The sequence below is a fragment of the Ambystoma mexicanum genome, chromosome 1p, assembly GCF_040938575.1.
Source record: "Ambystoma mexicanum isolate Mex_15411 chromosome 1p, UKY_AmexF1_1, whole genome shotgun sequence".
NCBI lineage: Eukaryota > Metazoa > Chordata > Amphibia > Caudata > Ambystomatidae > Ambystoma > Ambystoma mexicanum.
This window is the reverse complement of record NC_090921.1, coordinates 206,766,247-206,791,148: the sequence shown is the minus strand read 5'-3', so window position 1 is coordinate 206,791,148 and position 24,902 is coordinate 206,766,247. Positions and strand designations below refer to the sequence as shown.

Here is a 24,902-nt window from a genome sequence, read left to right as displayed (position 1 = left end):
TTTTTGGGGTGCCATGCAATTTGTTCACTACTGTGACAGTGCGACCTTCTTATTTTGGTGGAGTATTTGACTCCATGCAAACGCACATGGACTTTTCTTTTTTCCAGAGGCTAACAGTGAGTTGCGTACGCATTATTCACGTTCTGGGTGCCCCTGTGTATCGCATACCCCCATTCTTAACATCACACTCACTTTCCTGGGCTTCACTTACCACATTTTATTTGTGTTGCGGGGTACCACAGCGTACCTTGTAATGCTTTTTCTTTTCACGGGAGCTACAGAGGAGTCGCGTACAGGCAATTTTGATATTTGGGGTGCCTGTGCGTTACGCGTCCCGTTCATTTTTTCCCCTGGGGTCATATTGAGCCTTGCTGGACCCCACTAGTACGTTTTACATCACGTACCCTGCCCCATCACTCCAATTTCCTAGGACAATTGCTTGGCGTGCCTCCCATTGTACAAATCCATCTGTAACATGAGTGGGAAGGCCACGAGAGGGAAATGTGGCAGAGGTGGCAGAGGTGCCGGGGTCAGGGACGTGCAGGGGGAGCTGTGCCTCACCACCAGCAGGGTCCGGGAGCTACAGGGTCCGAGAGTTGCAGGGCCCGTGCGTCCAAGGGAAAGGGGTGTCCACTTCAAACACCTGTCTGCAGCACCCAGGGCAAGGAGCTGCAGGGTCAGCTTTCACCACCCAGGGTCAGTGAGCTGAAGGGTCATCTGCTGTCACCACCACCCAGGGTCAGGGATCTGCAGCGATGGCTTTAGTGGTCACCACCCAGGTATACAGACACGCAGGGACAAATGCTGTCCATGCGTCCAAGGGGAAGGGACGTGCAGTCAAAGGACCTGACCCCAGCACTCAGGTTCGGGCACCTGCAGGGGCAGATACTGACCCAACAGCAGTGGGTGATGCCATGTCCCAGACCACCAGTTGTCCAGCCTCTACTGCCCTGAGTAGTCCCAGCCACACAGGGTCAGCACCGCATAGCAAGAAGTGAAAGCATTCAGGACAGGGAAAGGCTCAACCCCAAAGCACGGCACAGGACACTGCCACGTCGAGGAAGAGGAGCTTCAATGATGAAGAACTCAAGATCGTTGTGGACTACATGCGTGAACAGCACCATGACATGGGCAGGCATGATTCCAGGGCCCCCTCGGACTCAGAGAAGCACCTGGGCCGAGAAACTGGCTATGTGGCGCAGGCATAGGCTTTTGTAGGCCTTTGGCCCCTTCCAAGATGGCCCCCAGGCTGAACCCAACAGTGGTATTCAACATGGCCCCTAGAGGGCTACTGTGTTGGTTTTCATGGTGGTCTAGTGGTTCTGGGAGGGCCCAGGGCTATATAAACCCCACCCTGGGCCACACCCAGTGCTTAGAGTTTTCTTCGTTTGCCAGCGTGACGCTTGCCTGTCACAGTCCTGCTTTATTCTGCACGACGGATCAAGATTCCGGATTTCTATCAGAACTACATGTCAAGGCATCTCTCAGAAACAGCTGAGTCTTCACTACGCGAGTCAAGTCCTTACCTGAATCTGGATCGCGGGACTCTTCTGCAACTTGCCTGCTGGTTCCACCTACACGACAGAGTTCTGCATCCCGCTCCGCAGCGCTTGCTGGATTCCACCCGTGCGACAGAGTTCTGCATCCCTCTCACCTGAAAAGAAACAAAGAAAGGCAAAAAGACATATGGTAAGTGGCGGTCATTAACCCACCCACCACCCTCGTGACACTTACCTGAACCAGCAGCAGTGCCATCTTCATCTACGCCTCTCTTTCCCATCGGGGTGCAGAACTAAGCTACTTAGAACTAAGAACAATAATATTACAGGTGGCGAATAAGGGGGTCGCAGCAGGTCTGGGCGCCCTTTTCACCAGTGGAGCAACTGGAACCGCCACGCTCCAGTGAAGGAACTGGAGGGGAGAGTACCGGAAACTACAGAGCTCAGTGATAGGAACCGAGCTGGACTGTTACCAGCCCTGTGAGGAAACCGGGCTGTAAATAACTAAGACACTTGGTGAAATACGCCTCGGAGGCGCAACATAAAGGTGATCATTGATCCTGATTCCTGTACCTCCAGATCACTCCTGCCCCTCTGACTGCTGGGTGAGTTCACCTGCAGCAAGCACAGCGGAGGGAGTGTTTTGGGCATCAACAGAAGGCATTCACAGACCGGACCAGAGTTCAACGACAGACCGGACCAGGCACTCCTGCAGGGCCCCAGAGGTAAGCGTTACAGAATGCTAAACCCACGTTCCTGCTCTGCCCGAGTGCCATGGCTTCAGAGATTGACCAGTTGGCCCTCCTACTGGGTGAACTGAGAGCCGAGGTGCATGCTGCACGCTCAGAGAAAAATGCTGTCCAGAAGGAGTTGGTAGTAAACCGTGACAGAACCGAAAAACTGGCAAGACGCCTCACCAGTATTCAAGCAGGACAAACCCCATTGCCGGGTGCAGTGGATGGAGCAGCTGCAACAACCCCTCAGATACAGGTAACCACTCCTGTTACCGTCCCTTTGGTCCCGCCGGAAAGATTTATGGGTGACCCACAGAAGTACGGAGTCTTCATGACTCAGTGTCGCCTCCATTTCTTATGCCGACCTGGTGCGTTCCTAACGGACCAAACCAAAGTCGCCTTTATCCTATCCTACCTTGGGGGGCATGCTGCTAGTTGGTCAGTTCCGATGGTTGATCGAGATGACCCTGTTCTGCATAACTTTGTACAGTTCCAGCAAGAGATGGAAAAGCTCTTCTCCCGTCGTACCCGGGAACATGCCTTGGATGCTGATTTGTTAGGTCTTCGACAGCGTTCTCAGGATCTTGTGGTGAATATTACCACGTTTAATCGCCTGGTGGCTGAGACCAACTGGCCAGAAGACAAGAGGACCACTCTGTTCTATCGAGGTCTATGAAATGAGTTGAAGGACGTTCTTGCACAGGTCGTGAATCCAGGGACTTCTGCAGGGCCCCAGAGGTAAGCGTTACAATATGGTCCACTGGCAAAGACTCACGGATGGCATCAACACCTAGGCAATGAGAGGAGCACTGCTCGTGAGGTCATGAAGCGGTAGAATGACCTCCGCCATCGAACCAAATCAGAGCTGGGTGCCAACCTCGCCTCTGCTCTGGTGACTGGAGGTGGATCACCACAGGAGGAGGAGCTTACACCACATGATGAGGCCATGATTGAGTTCATTCATGTGGATCGGCTGCAAGGTGTGGGAGGCCTGCCAGGTTACGAGGAAACATCCGGTGAGGATTGAAGTGTGTGCATCCTGAATATGTGTATGGATAAAATAAATGGGTATGATTGTTTAGCACTTCTGAATGCATTTGTATAACTGCCATGGGTGAACCATGTCATGGTGTACTGACCCGTGCTTAGTCTACTGCAGAGTGCATACAACCCATGTACTGAACATCTGTTGAACATGACTTTGGGACAGTAGTCATCAACAGCCGTCAGATAATAAAAGACATTGTCGGCATGCCGACACAATGTGGCATCTGCATCAGTGATGTTAGTGACTCTGCTATGCCAGTGAAGTGCTTGTGTCTGAAGCACGTGCTACACATCATGCACTGCATGTAGTAGATAATCCATCCACACATGTCCGTAGGTGGTTTAATGCTATCCATACCTTCCATGAACACTGGCAGCGGGGGAGACATTGTGTCATGAGTGAGCCACAGCTATGGCACTGACCCCCTTGTAAAATATTTGTCTGGAGGCATCCATGTTGACCTGCCACACTCAACACACACCCCATCGGTGCATAGCCCTGTCTCTCTTGTGTGTCACTGTCCCCTCCTCCTATCTCCCAGCACATGTAATCCCTCTCTCCACATCACACACCTGGGACACCGCACTGGGGGCATTTACACATTGTGTGCACTCCCTGTGCCAGAGGTACATTGGTGTTGGATGTAATTGTAGTGGACTTGGCTGTGATTATGTTTGGACATGTTCTCATGTACCCTAATGGCATGTTGCATATCCACTTTTTAAGACAGATTTAGCATATTTCAGTCTAATGATTGCTGTGCCATGGGATAGGATTTGCATACACAGATACATGTTTGTTGGCAATGTGTGCAGTGCTTACATGGTCAGGGACATGGGATGGAGTGAAAAGTCTGCATACGCCATGATCTGTGAGCTTTTTGTACATAGTGTGTGTATGCAAATAATGGCATGGTAACATGCATAGCAATGTGTTGCAGGACAGCATCATGCTAACTATGTATGTAGGTGATGCAATTAACATGAGTCTTCATGTCTTTATATGTCCATGTACAGTCGATGAGCCACTAGGTGTAGGGGATGAGGTTGAGGAGGAATGGGAGCCTGAGCCACCACAGAGCACCAGTGAAGGACATGTTGTGGCAGTCCATGAAAATCCACTGGTGCTACAGGCCATCCGGGGCATGACTCAGTATGAGTCAGTCTCCAATGATACCAGTAGGGGGTCACGTCCACTCACAGGACCAGCCAATGTTGTCACGTCCGTCTGTGGTGGTTTTGGCTGCAGGGTCATGCTCCACAGTATTGGTTTCTGGTCCTGGGGCATCACATGAAGAGCCATGCTCCCTTGGGTCAGGCAGGAGTGGGGCACGCACATATGGTGGCTGGGGATACAGTGTGGGAGCAGTCCATGTATAGTGTTGCACAACAACAGGATGCTTCCTATGAGATGTTGGCTCAGGGCATGATAGGGTGGCCAATTCCATGATCCCCCCAGAAACACAAGTAGAGCCCCAGCTGCAGACATTGCGGTCCACATGCTGCTCACACAGGCTGCACATGGAGGCCAGAAGCAGGAGTTGACAGGCCGATCTGAGGACTCTGCAGGCATCTCTGCTTGCAGAGGGTCAGGCCCACAGGGAAGCCCTGAGGCAAGAGACCCTAGCCTTCAGAGCCTCAATGAAATTGCGAGGGCAGCTTGCAGTACACAGTACCAACAAGAGATGCAACTGTTGAGGCAGACCATTTTGGAGGAAATCTGTGCATTCCGTGAGGTGTTGTATCAGGACCTCAGAGGCTTCATGTTGCAGATGCATTCATCTGAGGCCCACCTGGCCGCTGCCAGTGAGGACCAGGCTCGGGCTATACGTGTTCAACCTCCCTTACCACAACCACCTTTGGATTCTAAACAAGAAGGTGGCCACAGCAGCGACAGGCCTCCCAATACCAGATAGCTGTGCGGCCCATGAGCCCCTTGAGGGAATAGTTTTTTCAACTTCTACCTTTTTTTTGAACCCCCTGGCCACATGTTAGCATATCAGATTTTGTTTAGCCATTTCCTGGTTCTGTTCTTTGTTATTTTATGTATGCATTGCCCTTGAGGTGTGCCATTAACTCCTCATGGATTAAATGTGAAGGCATACATAGAATAGTCATCTGGCATGTTTACATATGGGTTCACAAGAGGGCATGTGGAGGTTATTATAGGTTTGTTGTTCCGTAGACTGTGTCAATGGTAATGCAGAATAGCTGTTTTGATATGTTCTCCCATGTCGTTCCAGTAATCTGTGATGTGGTGGTGCCTGCTATCCTGGCTGAGATGCCCTGCACCATTCCGAGTTCACACTCCTCATGCCCTCCACCAGACACTGTCCTTTCTTTGTCGATTTAGGGATCATACTTACCGGTGAAGGTCATGTGGGATTTACAACATAGAAACACAGTAATTTTGTAAGCTTTTCCACTGTCTTGCATATCGAGCCTGCTTTAATTGTTATGCATCTTTGCTGCATGTGTCGATTGTCTTATCTGTCCTTTGCATGTTCATATGGCGGTATGGTAATTAGTTTATGGCTCTTGTCAGTGTGTGACCTACCTATGTGAATAGCTCAATGGGATGGGTGCACCTACTCGTTGGTAATCACTCTCTGTGTTACTCTCTTTCTCCCTCTCTCTGGTGTGGTACACTGTACTCTTATACAAATGTATGTCAATGTCCATTCACCCTGTGTCACCCTGTGTTGCTCCTGCACCCTGTGTTCTATGTTTAATTTCTTTATTTGATCTATTATGACCATGTATGTGCATGTAGTTTGTGCTGTGCGTTGCATTCCATTTAGGTAAAGCATCTCTCGGTGGTGTGCATCATATGCAAGGCAGGTGAGTTCCACAGACAGGTGAGTGCTTGGCATTTGCTGATTTGTTGGTGGTGTTTGCATGGGAGCAGGGCACTGTGTGTGTTTACTCTGAATTTACTAGCCTTTTGCTCAATCCCTATTGTTGGAGGGTGGCATTCATCACCTAGGGGTGCAATGTTACACATGCTGTGGTAGTCTCCAGGCTACACTACAACTACTGCTCATTGCACCAACTTCATGCTTCCAATCCACACCCTGTGTAATTCATTCTGAACAAGACCTCAAGTATTATGCTTGACGTCAAGACCAGGGACCACATCTGTCTGCCAATGATTGTCCTCCACTGGCTAGCCGTGGCAGACAGTGTCAAGTCATACGAAGTATGCATTGTGCACTGTGATTTGTGAGGCATGGGTACTCCCTATCTGCTAATATTGATACCTCAATGCTGTCCCTAAAGAGCCATTTCATCATGTTACTCCGACCTTCTTCAGTTGAGCCAGTTGTTCATGGAGTATTTTTTAAGGGGATTTTTATTGTCAGCAGGGGGCAACCTCTGGGATGCCCATCCTGCCACCGTGTGTTTGGGGACTCATGTTCTTGATTTCTATATGCAACCCATGTGTTTCATCTTCTACTCTTCCTTCTCTCTCCCTCTTCCGTGCTAAGTAGTGCCTCTGCTCTCTCACTCTCTCCATTCCTTTTGTCCTTGCTGCTTGATGACTATCTGCTTGAAGTACCTTAAGGTCACACACGCCCCTGTCAACCCCAGCTATTTGTGGGGCAGTTGCCTCCGTGACCTGGACTAGTGTCATCATCACTGCACTTGGGGAATGACCCGAGAGAGTTGCATCTCTCAGCACTTACCCGAGCATCCACTTACTGGTTGCACTTGATCCACCCCCAAACTTCTTAACAACCTCAGAATAGCACACCCCTGTAATCATCTGAGCACTTGCTCCCTCTGATTGCACCATGCAGGTACAGTGTCTGTCTGTTACACCCTGTCCTTGGTCCCTCCATGATGGCACATTCATGAACTTTTGAAAATATGATGAATCACTGTCTGACAGATCCACTGTTGATAGTATATCATAGTTTTGTATGCAATTAATGTTCATGTCCAGTATATTATGGATCTCTATGAGCGTTGTTTTTTTTGTACTTGTTCCATGCATCGTTGAACGCATTGAGACACTTGCATTATGTATTTGCCATTTGTCTGTTTTCTTTGACATTACATGCTATAGCACTGCCCGGTGACGATTTTACATGACATTTGGGACGGTGTATGTGACACACAGGCGATTGGATGTATAGTTTGGCATGGTGGTAGTGGCATAGTCCCTCTTCTATGTGTTTCTTTTGGAAACACAAAATGACATTTTTTTTAGTTCTAAGGGATGCACACAATGTTGCACTTCCAATGTGGTTTGGTGTGCACAGATGATTGGCCCTGTCTGCACTCCACAGTGGTTGGATTTTAGGTGAAAAATGTAGCCACAAGCTGGGTACGGGCAGCCTCGCCACATGCCCTTTGACCTGCGATGCGCAAGCGGCGTGCATGTGGTTGCGTTTCGGTGGCACCACTATGTCCACAGGTACACCACACCGTGTTGCAACGTTATGCAGGACACATGCTGCCACAATGATCCTGCACACAACTGGTGGTGCATATAGCAATTCACCACCAGAGTGGTCAAGGGAGCGGAAACATGACTTGAGCACTCCGAATGTGCGCTCCAATATGGCCCAGGTTGCAATATGGGCTGTGTTGTATCTTACCTGTGGTTATGTGGCAGGGGTCCGTATTGGCGTCATCATGTTGGTGTTCAGAGGGTAGGCACTGTCCCCTGTAGAGATGAAAATGTTTGTCATTGGTGTGTATTTGTCTGTGTGTGACATGCGTGCATGTGCACGGGCATTTATACTCACCAATGAGACATGTGTTGCCATGCCTCCCAGGGGCGTGCAGTCATTATTGCCAACACCTGGTGTAGGCAGTGACTGTGTGGGCTGTGAAGTGCCCCCAACTATGGCAGTGGTCCGCTGAAATGACCCAGTGGCCAAAAAATGCAGTACATTGAGCATTTTCCAAGGGGCTCAGTGCTTGGGAGCGCAGCGTGGGTGATGTAAGGTCATCTTCCCACTCTGTGACCTGGTCTAATATGATATGAGGTGGAAACCTGTACCTGCCATAGACCTGGTCATCATGCATCCCAAAAAGGCTGGTCCTGGCCATCCTCCTCCTCCTGCGGTGTGTCCCACGATCACTGCTGCGGGAAATGGTACATTCATCGTAGCTGTATACGCGCGTTTGTTGCTCGTGCTGGCATTTTATGCATTTGTTTTAGTGTGCAGTGACGCTTAAGCCAGCTACCGTGTGGCGTACATGTTTGAGGATTTGCACGTCTTTTTCTGCACGCCAGCTAGCCCTGTTGAATTCCATGAGTACGCGTTTTTAGTGCGCGTAAGGGCGTTGTGAGGATTTTACTGTGGGACCTCCCTCGTAACACCCACATTTTCAGTTTTTGTTCCCCATTCCACATGTGCCACCCCCCTTTTTAGGTGACTACGCAGACCCGACCACCCCTTCGCTAGGAGCCAGGGGCAACGCGTTTGTGGTGTTGCAGTAACGTTTTGGACCAGCAAGTCCCTGTAACCCCGCACATTGTGTTCCATGAATCAACAAACGGGCGCTTGCACCCGATTTCGCGTGCAAGCACCCGATTTTCCGCGCTAATGATTCCTTGAATCGGGCCCTATGTAGGGTTTCTCTTCTTAGGTCAACTGTGGTTCTCGCAGATCAAGAAGTGTATCATTGTTGTAAATCTGAGAAAAACCTGTCACAAATCAAAATATAAATTCCATTTGTGAATACTCAGAATACATTTATTTGGCACAGTCAGAAAATATGTTGGGAGCATCGGCAGCCCAATTTTGCTCCACCAAGAAAACACTGCTCCAAGTCTGTCTGTGGCTTTCAAAAGCCTCTCAGGTAATATGGTTCTGTCTTGGGCAAGAAATCTGCATCAAACTATCTTTAGAAAAGGCATTTTTAAGGGTAATTCCATTTGCTATGTTCAGGTGGAACCCCCAATAAGCATTTCTCCTCTCGGACAAGCTTCCTTTGTCTGCAGATTTCACAATACCTCTCTCTAGTTCCTGTGCGTTTGGACTTAAAAACCTGTTCAAATCCACCACTGCAGCATCATATGACGCAGCCTTTTCTCATTGGTTGGATCCCATAATCGGTTCTTCTCGGATATTACCCTCCCCTTTATTTCGCTTGTTCCAATGCCTTTTGCCATGCATGTGGGGAGTTTTTTCTCTTTCCCCATCTGGGTTTATGATCAAATTCGATTGAAATCAGTATTTCTCTCATAATTTCTGTTATGGACTTGAACCATTTTTGACACCGGCACATCACAAGGAGGTTCTGAATCTGTGAATCTGTGAACATTAATCATGTTCCAATAGCTGGTCATATGACAACAATTATTGAAATATGTCAATGTATTAATAATGTTCACATATTCTGAATTCAATTCTTTTTGTTCTCAATTTTTTAAATCAAGCAAAACATTTAAAAGTAATACTCGATATGTTTTAATTTAGATGCGATTGCAGTTAATACATTCACTCTGCTTTCTTCACAATTGTACATTGCATGCCTTGTGGGTTTATCATTAACAGAAGTATGCCGATTAAGGCCACGGAGTTCCCATTCCATGAGGCAAATGTACAATAGCTAATGGGTTGTAGCTTTGCCTAACATCCACAGGGACAGGGTTGTATGGAAATCTTGTATTTTGGGCATTGTTACACTGAAGGGGAGAGCTAATATCTTTTGATCTGTCATCAAATTTAAATCACAAATCTCCACAAAACTGGTATTTCTGGAATAATAGGGCCCTATTTTCTCGTATTTATATGATTTATGACATTCTCTGGTAATAGTGGGTCTTGTCATAGCACTTTGGGCCTCATTACAACCCTGGCGGTACAGGATTAACGGCGCCGTAAAAGGTGCCGGCGCCGTTAACCCCGTACCGCCTCATTACGAGGTCCCCTCGCATGACCTGGTAAGTAACGTCTGGTCAAACCAGGCGTGCCTACCGGGTCCCACGAGGGGAAGAGGGAACAAACAACGGGCCAACTCGTAATGGCCCGTTGTTTGCTCCCTCTCCCATTCCCATTCAGCCCTATGGGGCTGAAATGGGAATGGGGAAGGACCGGGTCCGGGTCCTTGGAGGGAGGAATTACCGGGCTTTCCGAACTCGGAATGGCCCGGTAATTCCTCATTCCGTGGACCCGGACCTGGACGCGATAGCGGCATGGCTACCGCCGAGGTCGTAATGAGGTTGTTTGTCTTAGAAACTGACCTGAATCTGCAAATGCCAGATTTACATGATGAATCACAACAATCTAGAAGGGCAGTTGGGAACCCAACTTTTCTATTTGTGTGTAATGAGGATCCTGAGTGTTTGTACTGTGATTAAGATACAATAGTTTCTACTCTCAAAATATCAAACCAGATTTGGCTCGGCTATACACCGCTTTTATTACAAACATGATACCCATTTCTATATGCATTTCAGCCTCTGTCATCGTAATGTGCCTGGGTGTTAGTATACATGTGCATATGTCAAAGTACGGTGTAACAATGCATCTTGATTGTACAGATTTTTCTATGTGAAACAGACCTTTCAGAATGAATGATGTATTAAATCATGTAGACAATAGCGGATAAAGAGTAGGCAAAAAATAAATAAACACTTTCAGTCTGTCTGCATATAAATATACAGGTACTTGAATTGTTTAACTGTGATGGGTCATATTGTCAATGACAGCAGATGTCATTAACAAAGACTTCGATAGACAATGTCAACACTCTTTGTTTCAGCCTTCAGTGATAGTATATACACTATGACTTGTGTCCATAGCAGTAGTAATGTGTGAAACGTACTTTTATTTCTACCATAGATAAAATAGTCCAGAAGAGGTGGTCACTAATGAAGAGGGACACTATTGTCAAAGTAAATCTGACATTGTGCTTAGTGCAGCACGCAACTCAATTAAATGAATATAAGCAGGAAATGGCGGTCAGCGCTGTAATCACTATTCAGTGTGGTAACTCAATGCCACAAAGACCAGAGCACCGCTTATTCCTCACTTCCAATGCGTTTTCTGACATTCCAATCAGATATCACATCTATCTCACAGTACAGGAATGCCCGATATGCTCATTGATGTGTTTGATGATAGGCTAAGATATACAAATATACAGTATTACTCAACTATCAGTGGATCATTAGTGAGCAACAATGAACAATCAGGATATCGTACTCTGTTCCTAAAAAAAACAAAAAAAAAACAAACAGCATCTTTTATCACGCTGTACAGAATATGGTGAATAAAAGATCCAGCATAAACAGAGCTAGCAGATTTTTTCAACCTGACTATGATAGAATAGAAATTGATAAAATAAATTAGCAGTAAATAAGGTTATACTAAAATGATATCAATTATATAGATAGCAATATGTATTTTGTACTTCTGCACATTCACAGGAGCTTGAAGAAAAAGAAACAATCGCATGGCCAGAGAAACTTTATTTGGAAAATATTACAACCAGACACCATGTGTGAGGCACCAAGGTTAGTGAAATGTGAGGACGACATAAGGCACAAATAGTAGTGGAAATGTGTGAAACCTATATATATTTCCTCCTCTAGATAAAGTGACACTGAAGAACAAGACAGAGGGAAACAGAAGAGGAGCTTCCTAATGAAGTAGCCCCTGAAGTCCTGATGAAGGCCATGACATTTAATAATATTGAGCTGTGCAGTAAGGTACAGCTCAATGTTACAGCTCGATATTATTTGGCATAAATGAGTGTTGATGATGGGACATGGATCTCCCAACAGTTATAGAATCAATATTTACACTGCTACTGGTAAGTGCCCCAACAGGAAAAGGTGCTTAGAGACAGGTAAGTAGAAATACAATGTGTATAAACTTCTCGATAGGGACAATAAATCACTAAACACAGTTTGCAAGCAGCACAATATTAGGAGGGTATTATGTTCAGAAATAAAACACACTGCACACTAATAGTAGAACAGTTTTAACAGCTTATGATAACTTAAAAAAGATAAGTAATTTATTTTGTTCAATTCTACATAATACAGGTAATAGGTAGTTTGTTGGCACATATCAGGAAGGTCACAGTATCTCTGGACTTTGCATCCGACTGCTACCATCACTTTGTTAAGGAGGTGTTTCAGAAAACCAATCCAAACTAGTAGTAGCAAAACAGCGTTTTCATCAAGTTAGCCCAAGCTCTCTCAAGTGTTAGTTAAGAAAAGAAAGCAATAAAGCTTGACACCCAGGAAGAGATGTGGTAGTAACAAGGTATTAGGCCCAATCACATTCAATCACTGCCTATAGGAACCTGTCCCAGTAGATCAAGGCCGTCACAGTTGGATTTCACTCACTAGGGGAACAAAAAATAGGGGGCAGTCCAAAGGCAGGACGTTTCCTCCCAGGGTACGTCTGAACCAGACTAGGATATCTATCTCCCCCTGACCAACAGTCCAGCTGTCCACCTCTTCCTCCTCTTCCTCCTCCTGCTCCTCCTCATCCTGCGAGAAAGGTGTTGTTCTAACTACAGACAATGACAATGAAGAATTAGTTCCGTCATGGACAAAAACAAACCAAGGGAAAGGATGGGTCAGGAAGCAAAAATCCCCACTGGGACCCCAGTTAGCTAATTGTTTATCAAATGCTCAGTACAGATCTCAATCAATTGATAATCACCTTCTCACCTTCTCAAGTCTTTCCTGTCCCTAGAATACTGATCTCTATATTAGGTCCTTGATGGTGATAAGAGGCCTACTGTACAGGTCAGTAAACTGTGCCACCTCTGTTCAGGCAGGAGTTAAGTCCTAAAAATAAAAGTAGGGGGACTCATTACCATACCAATTGAATGTGGCATCACCAGAAATTAGCATTTCAAGGTGACCTCTGAAACAAGTGGGGGGAAACCTAAAAAAGTGGGGGTACTCGGTCCACCCGCGTGTACCCTCGACTTGTGCCCTTTTCAGGACCCAATCATGTATTTATTTATTATGTATCTATTGATCTATTGTTTTGATTGGTGCACACAACACATTACAATTGCTTCAGGGTAAACCTCTAGTACTTCTACCCCTCATGTCCCCTATGGACCACTCCCTTACTAAGTGCTAATAGTTCCCAATTTAAGAATTCCTTTGGCACGCATAGATCTGCGTCTGTCTTTCTGGGCACATTCATTACCCCCCCTCCCCATTTAATTAACTAGTCATTCCACCCCTTCCCTCCTCCCCTTCAGATGCACTGTACTCTTACTGGAGGATGATTAGTTTAAAACAAAAAAGGGAATACCTCATATATATATATATATATATATATTGCTACTTTTTGCTAGAACATGTGGGGTTATGAAAAGATGTGAATAACTTCTGTAAAAACATATTTGTAAAATACAAGGTCACCTGATCTATGTCGTATTTAATCTTTTTCACACATATTTTCCCACATAACTGAGTTGTCTCTACATTCTCTTCAACTAAGTTGTTAACCACACTGATACGAAGCCTAAAAACTCCCCTCACCTCCTTGAGGGAGAGAAGGGTGATTGCACCCTCCACCTCAGAATACTGTTGGATTTGGAGCAGTCTTTCCTGACATGAATATGTGCACTCCACAACGAGCCTTCATGGGAACAACTAACTTCAGCAACAGTCTATATATCATCACTGAGCAGCCCTACATATCAGAACCAGTAACACCACTGGCTGCAAACCCAATAATGACCACCCTGAAGCCATGGGTCCCCATGTAACATGTAGAGTAGCAATGTTTAGATGGGTTTTTTCTACAGTGTGCAGAGTTCTAGCTATGTCAACTAATTATATGTATGGAACACAATTCTGTCACTTTGTGATATCCCTGCTCTGCACATTTCCATTGAGGAAATGAATAAATCCTGACCCTCCAGAATGAGTTTGGTCACCCACATGTTAACCAGGTAAGTGCCATGACTTTAGTGTTTTCAAAACAAGCTGGCAATATATTCCATAAGAAGACTTCCTAGCTGGAGAATATTGTACCGAAAATCCAATGACTCCTGAAGACTGGAAGTTTGAGTTCTACTTATGGAGAATGATGTAACAGATGTGACAAACAAGTTTAGGCATTTCTGTACGAGAGAGGATTGGTGTCCATAGACAACTTTATGGACAAGACTGAGGGCCTCATCACATGTTGAGCGGAGTGGTAAAAATGTGGTGGTAATGCTATTACCGCTGAATTACTGCTCCGCCCAACTATGAGTTGGGCGGAAAGTTGGGCATTCACGTCCAGCTCTGAGCTGGGGGTAAATCCCGCAATTACCGTGGCGGTATTAGTAATGCAGTAATTACGCCGAAAATGCCCCATTGCGTTCAATTGACCCAATATAAATGGGGACTTACCGCTGTACCACAACTTGAGATCTGACGCTAATAGCACCGGACAGAGTTGCGGTAACGCTATTTGCATTGGTCAGTATCCCAGCACATTTACTGCAGGGATACTGCCCACTCGTGATGAGTCCCAGAGTGATTTGTGCAGAATCGGTTTCTTAACAGGCAGCCACCGTAGCCATTTAAAAGCAATGCTATTTAACTATGATGGGTGGTCTGTTTTGTATGTTGTCTGTTTATAGCCATGTTGGAGACCAGAATCTATGAAGTAGGTGCCACGAAGGCAAGGGAACATTTTCTTTCTTTCTTTCTTTCTTTCTTTCTTTCTTTCTTTCTTTCTTTCTTTCTTTCTTTCTTTCTTTCTTTCTTTCTTTCTTTCTTTCTTTCTTTCTTTCTTTCTTTCTTTCTTTCTTTCTTTCTTTTTCTCTGCCATTTTTCTTTCTTTCTTTCTTTCTTTCTTTCTTTCTTTCTTTCTTTCTTTCTTTCTTTCTTTCTCTCTTTTCCTCTCCATTTCATGCCTTCTCCTCTTTTCCATTCATTCTTTTCTTTTTCTTTCTTCTCTCCCTTTTTTTCTGGTTATTTTTATGGTCACAAGACCATACGGAGTATTATGTAATGGGAATAAGTGCAAGCAGAAAATAGAGAGGCTCTTAGGTACGCTGCTGAAGGAGGGTGAGAAGCGTGCTGAAATGTGTATCATTGTACTGCTATTGGCAGAGACTGTTCTGTATGAAGACGTTGTATATGATGGTTTTGTATTTGAGAAAATTCAATGACAACTATGATTACTATGAGGTTATGCTTTTTTGATGCAAAAAGGACTTCTGTCTTGGTGCATTAAGCTTAAGGCAGTTGACAAACAGACATATGTTTATTATCTCCAAACAGGTTTTAAAATGTGATTATCCATTTGGTTCTTCTCGGCTAGGTTAATGATGATTTGGGTGTCATGCGTATACATGAAAAGTGGAACCATGTATTCATTCACAAATGTTGCAGTTAAGGCAAAATGGACATGGAACAAACCACGGTGGTATTCCAACAAGTCAAGTACTGCTCCTCTGACTTAAAGTTGTTCAGTGCACTGTTTGTGAGCAACCATTAAGATACGCTGAGACACACTCCAACACTGTACCTTGAAATGCCAAGCAGAATAGGCTATTTCAGCTAAATCACACATGCCACAGCACCTCACAGCAGGCATCCGTGGAAGTTCACCTCCACTTGGGAGTCTTTGACCAATGCAATGTGGTTATGCAAATTAGCTCAAAATATGCGTTTCGTAAAAAAAAAAAAATTGTATGTATTCACGCATTTGATCAAGGACTAGCAATTGGTCAATCTTATTGAATACAGACGACTAATCCAGCGATACTAAGGCTGCATCAATGCGCATGCACACACTGGCTCTTTAAATCCATGTCTAGACTCACACTAACTGGAATGTCATCTTCTGTTTCTTCCAGTGCTTGCAACATCCCCTCCAGCACAAAACTGGAGAAATCTCTCCATGCTTTAAGAAACCATTCCTTGACCCCACATTCCCTAAAAACGACTCTCTAATCACAATCCTGCCTTAGCTCACCAGAATCATGGAATTATTTTTCACTGGCCATATCCAACAGCACATAACTACAAAATACCTTCACAACCTATATGCTGAATCCCTCAGCCAAACTCTTTTGCAACCTAGATGCTCCCAATGCTCATTATCACCCAGGGAATGCGACGCAGCCAATCAGGCTCTACGGATTGCTGGCTGAAATCTCTGATCTCAGCCGGCGTTCCACAGTGCCCGCAGGCTGACTCCCAGGCCTCTGGCCGCCATCTTCCCACCAACCTGCCGTTTTATTTTTCTTTCCATTTCTCAACCCCTCTCCCTTGCCCCACTTATCAGTATTTTCATTCATTGAGTGGGACATGCATGGCGTCCCATTCAATGAATGAAAATACTGACTTGTTTTAGCACCCAGGGCTACAGCTTTGGTAACACAGGGTGCAAATGGCATTTACACCCCATTCCAAGGGCTGGAATGTGGGTAAGGGCCCAGAGCCCTCATGAACTGCCATTTCTTCGCTGCTTGGGCCATTAACTTGGGCTGCCGGGCTCTAACTGCCTCCGTTCCAGCCCCATAACTGGCCCTTTAAAACTATGCTTGGACTTACACTGGGTCTATTTTCACCATCTCCTTTGTCGAGTTAGTGTTAGAATTTTAATCAACACCCCTCCAGACAGAGACCATTTTACAACCTGTCCATTTTGAACAGATGCTCTCTCTCCAATCCTCCGGCAGATCCTCACCTCCCTTCTCTGATCTGCTTCTGAAATACTGAAAAGAGAAATGTATGCTTATTCCCCACTTGTATGTCTTTTGTAGGGCATTTCTTATGGTTTAACTTGGGCATTTAAGCTACTTCATTAGAGACTCCAGCATTCTGGGGGAAAGGGTGTGAGTTTACATCTTTGTCAATATCTTGACTTGCCCCCAGTCAGCAACCATTTGCCAATGGGTACCATAAACATGTCACAAATGCATCACACAAAAACAAACAACATACAAATGAAGCTCCAGCACACGCTTATGAAATCAACGAGCATGTAACCTGTAAGAAGATTCAATCCAGCACTACAGCCAAGTCAATGGCTAGCCTGGGATACTGAATGAAAAACCCTTATTGATATATCTTTATGTCCAGTTCATGAGTTCTGGATGACTACGCCTATATAACACCCCTCTCTTAGAATCCCCCTGACCCCACTGAGCCAAGAAGTAGTTCTGTTTTGCAAGTTTAAAAGGTTTATTTGAGAAAAATTAAACAAAATATATATATCACACTTTTATGATAAATTAATCATTAAATATCACACTTAATCTGAGCAGTAATCAATAATGGATATTCTGGCACTAGCACACTTCTTTATAATCAATGATGAGTGGATATAGGATGGATAAGATAGCAACAATACTTTTATGGTTTCAAATAGATGCAATGTGGAATGAAATTGCAGTACAGAAAATAACTTGATAGGATTTCAGCAAAAGACAATGTAATCACTTTCTTGGACAATTCAACCCCCCCCTTTATGCAATGTAAGGAGATGAAGATGAAAAGAGGAGCACACAGCTCTTAGGAATGCAATCAAATAGAATTCAGTTCAATTCCCCCCCAACAGCTTATACAACAGATAGGAGTTTTGAAACACAGGAAAAATGCTTTGAATATGGTGACAATGCAGTGAGAAATATGCTGAAAATGCTTTTAATTCCCTTCAGGAGGTTCAGGGTGAGTGGTATCTAGTTAATATTAGTTCAGGCTTACTCTAGCAATGATTCACGGATGGTTCTGAAGAGGCAAACGAAATTTAGCAGTTCAGGCAAAAGCAGCTATCTTTTTACAAGTAAAGAAATCGGGCCCAATCGCCAATCGCTGCAAAATTCGCGAATGCATGAATCGTGATTGCGGAGAAAGTATAAGGAGTAGGAAGTCGGTTCTAGGCTTGTTGGAAAGGTAAGATTCTAAGCTTTCAGAGGAAAGTTCCAAGCCCAAACGGTTACGGAGTTATGAACGATTTTGTGAAGGTTGTTTTTCGGATTTGAAATTTTAAAAGTTCAAAGCGACAGGTTACAGCTTGCAGCTAGAAAATGACAGGTGACAGCTTTGCAGCTGCAGAATTGACAAATGACAGTGGTGCAGTGGTGCAGCTTTACAAAATAACAAGTGACAACTTCTAGGAGGCAGTTCTGGTTAGATTAAAATAGTTTGGATTAGATTATTTTAACTAAGAGATTGGTTCTGCACAGTTCTGCTAGGTACTCACAATATATTTTTGAAATAGGCCTCGCCACGGATCTGGTCCGGTTTTGGACTGGACTCCGGTTCTGGTCTCGGCACTTCACAGTGATCTGGGTCAGCTCTGCTCTGCTGATCTAGCCTCTCTGGATTCTGGATACTGCTTTGCTTTCTGGGTACTGCTACAGGTTCTGGAGATTGATGGATTTGAAGTCTGGATCTCTGGATGTGAAGTCGTCGGTCAGCATGCTCCGCAGCAAATGGAATTGAATGTCTCTACCTGTCCCAGCAGTCTCTTTTTATGTGTTTTGAAAGTGGGTTTGTGCCTGGGCCTAGCTAAGCCTGCCCCTTTCTACTTGTCATTGGCCCAATTCTCCCCTCTCCCATGATTGGGGGAAGGAAATGTGAGTCAGAGTGATGCTGTAGGTTTTATGGGTCAGAGGATCCTCCCCTGGTCAGTTTGCCCACAAATCTATATTTGATTCAAATACATATTGCACAGATACACAGTTGTTTAAAATTACCTGCACCCATCACATATCACATGAGGTATACTCTGTTCAAACTCTGCTCTTCCTGAGGGCTTGCATTCAAAAATGGCAACTTATTTTCGATTTTAGTGGGTTATGCAACCTTGGTTCTTCATTAAAAGTTATACACATATACACAGGCTGTCCATACCTACTCCAGTAAATTCCCATATCTCTAGCTTAAACACAGAGTATGTGGTGTCAATAAATAGCAGGGTTTTGCCCCAGAACATCACACAAATTGGAGTTTGGGCTTGAATCGAAGGTACATTTTTTAAATTAAGGCTCTCAAAGTTATACATTCCTGTCATTTGATTACAAAGAGTTATCAGTGTTTCTGTAAAATATATATTTTGCTTTCAATTCAGTTCTCAGAGTGTTGGAGTCCGCCTCCAAGACTTGGGTGGGTCAGTGACCATGCCTCTGCTGGCAGGCAGGCCTTTGTTGACAGGAAACAGTCAAAATCAACATATTCTATTCAAGTGCAAGAGCCTATTGTGTGGTCTTCAGGAGGCTTAGGTCAGCAGACCAGGGGGTCACTTTGCATTTGGTTATTATGACCATGTTATATCCTGGGCTGTCGTGTGAATCTCTTGAGGTGAGAGGGTTTCCCAGGCTTCTGGCCTCTGGGAACAGCAGGTGGCTAATTTTTGATTAAAATGCAGCCTTTGAAGTCAGCTGAGTCAAATTCCTTTGTCAGCAACTGCACTCAGTTCTCCTGTCAGAGTTTAGACCGCTAGCGCCGCCTTGAGGATTTTGTTGGTACTGCATCCATTTTTGGGATCTTTCTTGGATTAATGCATTCCAAACAGGAATGGTTCTTACATGGTAGTAAATAATCCTTGCTTAACATTGTTTTGATGGGGCTCCTTACAGTAAAATGGTTATGTGGAACCCCACAAAAGGGTTAAATCTTTAAAGTGGTCCGATGAGCCACGATTTCAACAACTTTTTGACATCAGTAACAGTGGATTTTGCTAACAAAGATCTTTCTTTACACTGGTGGGTGGCAAGTTAGGTAACCATTTTGGTGTGCGGACATACTGCGTGGTTCTCCTGGATTTTGGCGCACATGTGGGCTTTTTGGCCATCTTGGATTTTCTAAGCCCAAAGCACCAAATGTTGCAGCATGATAGCTCAAACGTGGGTCAGGACACCCAACAAACCACACACCTAGTGTGCTCTTTTACACAGAGACATATTAAAATCCTCACCACATGCCTATCATCCCCATTTTTCTCCCCAACACTTGGTCATCCACCACAGAGGATTCCAACACAAAACAAGTGATGGCATTGCCATAATTGACAAATTCTCAAATTTAACAATCCCATTAACCCATCATACATATTCCTTGAACCCCGCTTGCTCAGCTGCTGCTCTCCATCTCACCCGCAATCCACATTTCTCCATCTCATTTTCTGCCTCATCATAAAATCCCAACTTCCGCTGGTAGTATTCCAGCATCACTACAACTAGCCACAACGCCAACATATACCTATGCAATAGCCTCACACTACTTTCTTCCTACAACCTTGCACAACACATTACCTACCCTCACACACAAATACCTGGTAACACCCTCGACCTACTGACTTCTTGCAAAAATATTGTTTTTGTGCAAAATCCAATCTGAGTATCATGGCCTAACCACTTTGCCATCCACTCACTATGCCACACAACACCCCACCCCCCCCCCACCTGCCACACATCCCACCACACCCTGCCTGGCAAATCACACTAATCACAAATGCAGTTCTTACACTACTCATTCCAACCACATCCTGCCCTCACACCGATCCCACGTTGCTACTCCACAATTACACCACAATCACACATGCACTCAACCAACGCTCCTAGACATCCTGAAACCACCAAAACAAGCCATGATTTACTGGCTCCATCCTCTCCATCAAACAGGAAGTCAGGTGCCTTGCCTTGAAGCAGCCTGTTAAAAGAGCTCCTGCTCCTTCGCCATAACAGCCCTCAAACACTGAGGAACCAGATATAAGATTGTCATATGCAGGGCCAAGCCACCCACTACCTACAAGAGCTTCTCTCTGCCACAATAGCATACAAATCACCATGTCACTCTGAAAGCCACTATCCACCCTCTGCACATCCCTATCCACCTCTGTCTGCAACTCCCTCAGAGACTACTGCTACTCCAACACACACAATAGGAAAGCATCCCTCCACAGACACTCTCCCTTTCTCTATTCCAATCCCTTCAACACATTGAAACACATTCCACTCCATCAACCAAGACACTCACATCACCCACACTGTCAAAATCAAGCCAGCTCATATTCTGGACAACACATGCCCAGCTGCAAATACATCCACTATATCACCAATCTCGCACCACACTGGGTCAAAATTATCAACTCATGTCTCTTAAATGCACCATCCCCTCCCAATCAAAACTGGAGAAAACTATTCATGCCTTAAGAAACCATCCCTGAAACCCACATTCCCCAACAACTAATGTCTTATCACAATCCTGCCTTGCCCTGGGGGAATCATGGCATACTTGTTCACATGCCATCTGCAAAAGCACATAACCACAAACTACCTACACAAGCTATGGGTTTCATCCAATAGTCAAACTATTAGCTGCCACAACTATCACTTTCCCAATAGGTAGATGATCATACAATCATTCTTACAAATCTCCTCACAGCCAGAACTCCCCAAATGCCTCACTCCGAGCACAACCTGGATGGCCAACAACTTCCTGAAACCAAAAACATCCAAGATAGAATATCTCCTTATGTGCCCCTCCCCCAAAGAGCACACACTCCATCACACTCCATGGATCACCAGACCCTCCACTGAGAACCCGTGCACCTCCCTACCTTCAGTAGTCTAGACCCTTAGCATCACCATCAACGCAAACCTAATCTTCACATGCCACACTGCCTTTGTCACCAAAGCCTGCAACCTGCAGCATCCTTCTCTTTCATTACTTCCCTACTGCAGACCAGGCACTAGTTACCCCAAGTTGGACTAAGGAAACCCAATCTTAACTGGGTTCCCTAACAACAAACGTTTCCCCCAATGCAATCAATGCAGAATGCATCAGCAAGACATATTCTTCATGTTCCCAAAATTTCACACATCACATCAACTCGCTCCACTGAGCAAAATATCAGAGATAATTAATTCCGAAGCACTCTGTATCGTATACATGGCCATCCACTATAAAACTGGACCCTAGCTTCATAACAAACTTAAAGCCATTACCCACACAAAGAGCAGGCAAGGCAACCAAACTACCCCAAGTAGTACATGCTGCATGCTAAATTGTACACAAAAACATGCCTTTACCTATTGGGCACACCAAGCTTTGAACACGCAACAACCTCAAATCCTTACCGCGCCTTCCATCACAACTTTCTGCAAAAGCCTCAACACAGAGCACTTTCCACACACCTATTACAGCTAAACCTCCTACAGCTAAACCTCCTCCTCACTCTTTTTTCTCTATCCTAATCTTACTATCCTGTCCTGAAAATATTGACACTTTTTTTCATCTCCCTTTTACATTGGTAAAGGGCTCGTAGACTCTCTGGGTAGGGACAGACTCTATTATAAAAGTTTAAATACAAATATACATTAATGCTATATCATTGTCAGCCATGCATATCACATGAAGTTGTTAAAGAAATTATTTCCACACTTGTATGGCATACCCTTTGCAGCTCAGACTGATGGCTTCACAGCTTAGGTTGTCTGTGTTTCTGTTGATACAGTCTTCTGCAGGGTTAACAAGACTAGCCACCGTTCTGCAGACCCAACATGGTGACTGATTTCATATCTGAGATGTTTGCAGACATCAGAAAAGAAGAAAACACACATTTGTCTGCCCTTTGCTTACATACTCCCCTCTATCCTCACCACACATCATCTCCTCTGATATTATTTCCTCACAAGCTGTCCTTCTGCCACGCCCGGACCATCTGGAACTCAATCCCGTTAGAGACTCAGAATGCCACTGCCATTCACCAGTACTTCAAAACACTTAAAAGGTGGCTCTTTCAACAATACCTGGTGGACGAATACAAATCCTTCTCTCCCTCCCTCTCCCTCCACCCTCAGTATTGCCTTACAGTATACAATTCATATAGGCTTGAAGAAACTTTGAAAGTGGGCAAAAGCATGAGTGATGCTAACTATTTCCTACAGAGACTCAAGATAGAAGCTATCCCATGATTATGCCTGTGTGGTTGAGATTGTATGCACCCAGCAGGAGAAAACTTTAGATTTTGTATTAGCCAAATCAAAGTCAGGTGACCCTAAATAAATTGATAAGTGACACGGGAATTCAAGCCTCAAAGACACATTCTGAAAAGCTACAGGATGTTTGAACATTATTTTACCACACGTGATCTGCAAGGGAACGATTAGCTATATAGAATGCATTGATACCATTGTATATCATCTACTGCATTATCTTGTATGCAAACCTAGAACTAGAAAGCGTAAGACCAGATAACCAGGCTGAAACTAACAAAAGTACACATTAAAATTAGTATGGATTTAGTTGAGTTTATTCAGCAGGCAAAAATGCTCCCTTCTCTTCTATAGAGTACATCCTCTTTAAATTAAATGATCATATAAACTGTCCCTTTGAGAATTGAGAACTATGATGTACAGATTTCATATGAAATTACTTTTGCTCCTTAAATTTAACATCATACATGTTTTATGTTTTGCAGATTCGAGCAACTGTTGGCCATGCCCAATTGACCAATGGCCCAATGACGGGAGAAGTAAATGTGTCGCAAAAACCATAGAATTTCTCTCCTTTCAGGAGCCACTGGGTGTCACCCTGACAGTTGCTGTGCTACTTTGCTCCTCCATAACTGTGATCATTCTGTGGGTCTTCACTAAATATCAAGATACTCCAATCGTCAAAGCCAATAACCGGGCCCTCAGCTACCTTCTTCTAGGGTTACTTGTGGTGAGCTTCCTCAGTTCTTTGCTCTTTGTTGGAGAACCGCAATCAATGACCTGCCTGATCCGCCAACCTACCTTTGGCATAATATTTGTTTTCTGCATCTCTTGTGTGTTGGCCAAAACCATCATGGTCGTTATAGCCTTCAATGCTACAATGCCTGGTAGCAGCATGAGGAATTGTCTGGGTCCTCAGATTCCCCTGGTTACTGTCTCCGGTTGCACTTCGCTACAAGTCATCATCTGTGCCACTTGGATTTTGCTCTGTCCTCCTTTTACAGAGAAGAATATGAAGCTGAAGACAGGGACCATCATCCTCCAGTGCAATGAATGCTCAGAGACCGCCTTCTGGTTCATGCTGGCATACATGGGGCTTTTAGCTTGTGTTAGCTTCCTCGTGGCATACGTGGCCCGAAAGTTGCCTGATAGCTTCAATGAGGCTAAATGGATTACGTTCAGCATGCTTGTGTTCCTGAGTGTGTGGCTGTCCTTCATCCCTGGTTACCTGAGCACTCAGGGGAAATACATGGTTGCCATGGAGGTCTTTGGAATTGTCTCTTCCAGTGCTGGGCTACTGACCTTTATATTTGTCCCAAAGTGTTATATTCTTTTACTGAGGCCTAATCTGAACACTCGCGAATATCTTCTAGGGAAAGGACGAGCCAGTGCAAAAAATGATATGTCCTCTTAGAAATCAATGGGTCATGGTGGACCTCTTCTAAAATGTTTTTCTGCTTAAATGTTTTTATGCTTTATGCTTAAATGCTTAAATGATATGATATCTGTTGGACATGCAGTATAGCTACTAACGACAAATATTGTATATTGTAAAGTCAAGTTATTTTGTTTTTTGGAAGGATAGGTAGTCTAGTGGTGATGTAATTTCCATGCAAAGGCACCTTCCCATAAAAACGTGACTTTTTTTTTATTTCTTGGCATTCGTCCAACATGCATTCTGAGCAGTTGAGTGTCTGAGGACCTATACCATGTACAACATTCATAGCTCAAG

The 24,902-nt window shown here is 44.7% G+C and overlaps 1 protein-coding gene across 1 annotated transcript in view; it reads left to right on the top strand.

Annotated features, from left to right (window-relative positions):
• Positions 1 to 24,584, top strand: part of LOC138470555 (extracellular calcium-sensing receptor-like) — a 152,090-nt gene extending 127,506 nt beyond the window's left edge. The window contains exon 5 of the mRNA XM_069609036.1: positions 23,656 to 24,584. Coding sequence (XP_069465137.1) covers positions 23,656 to 24,584 — 929 coding nt within the window. The remainder of the gene's footprint in view (positions 1 to 23,655) is intronic.
• The last annotated feature ends 318 nt before the right edge of the window (positions 24,585 to 24,902 follow it).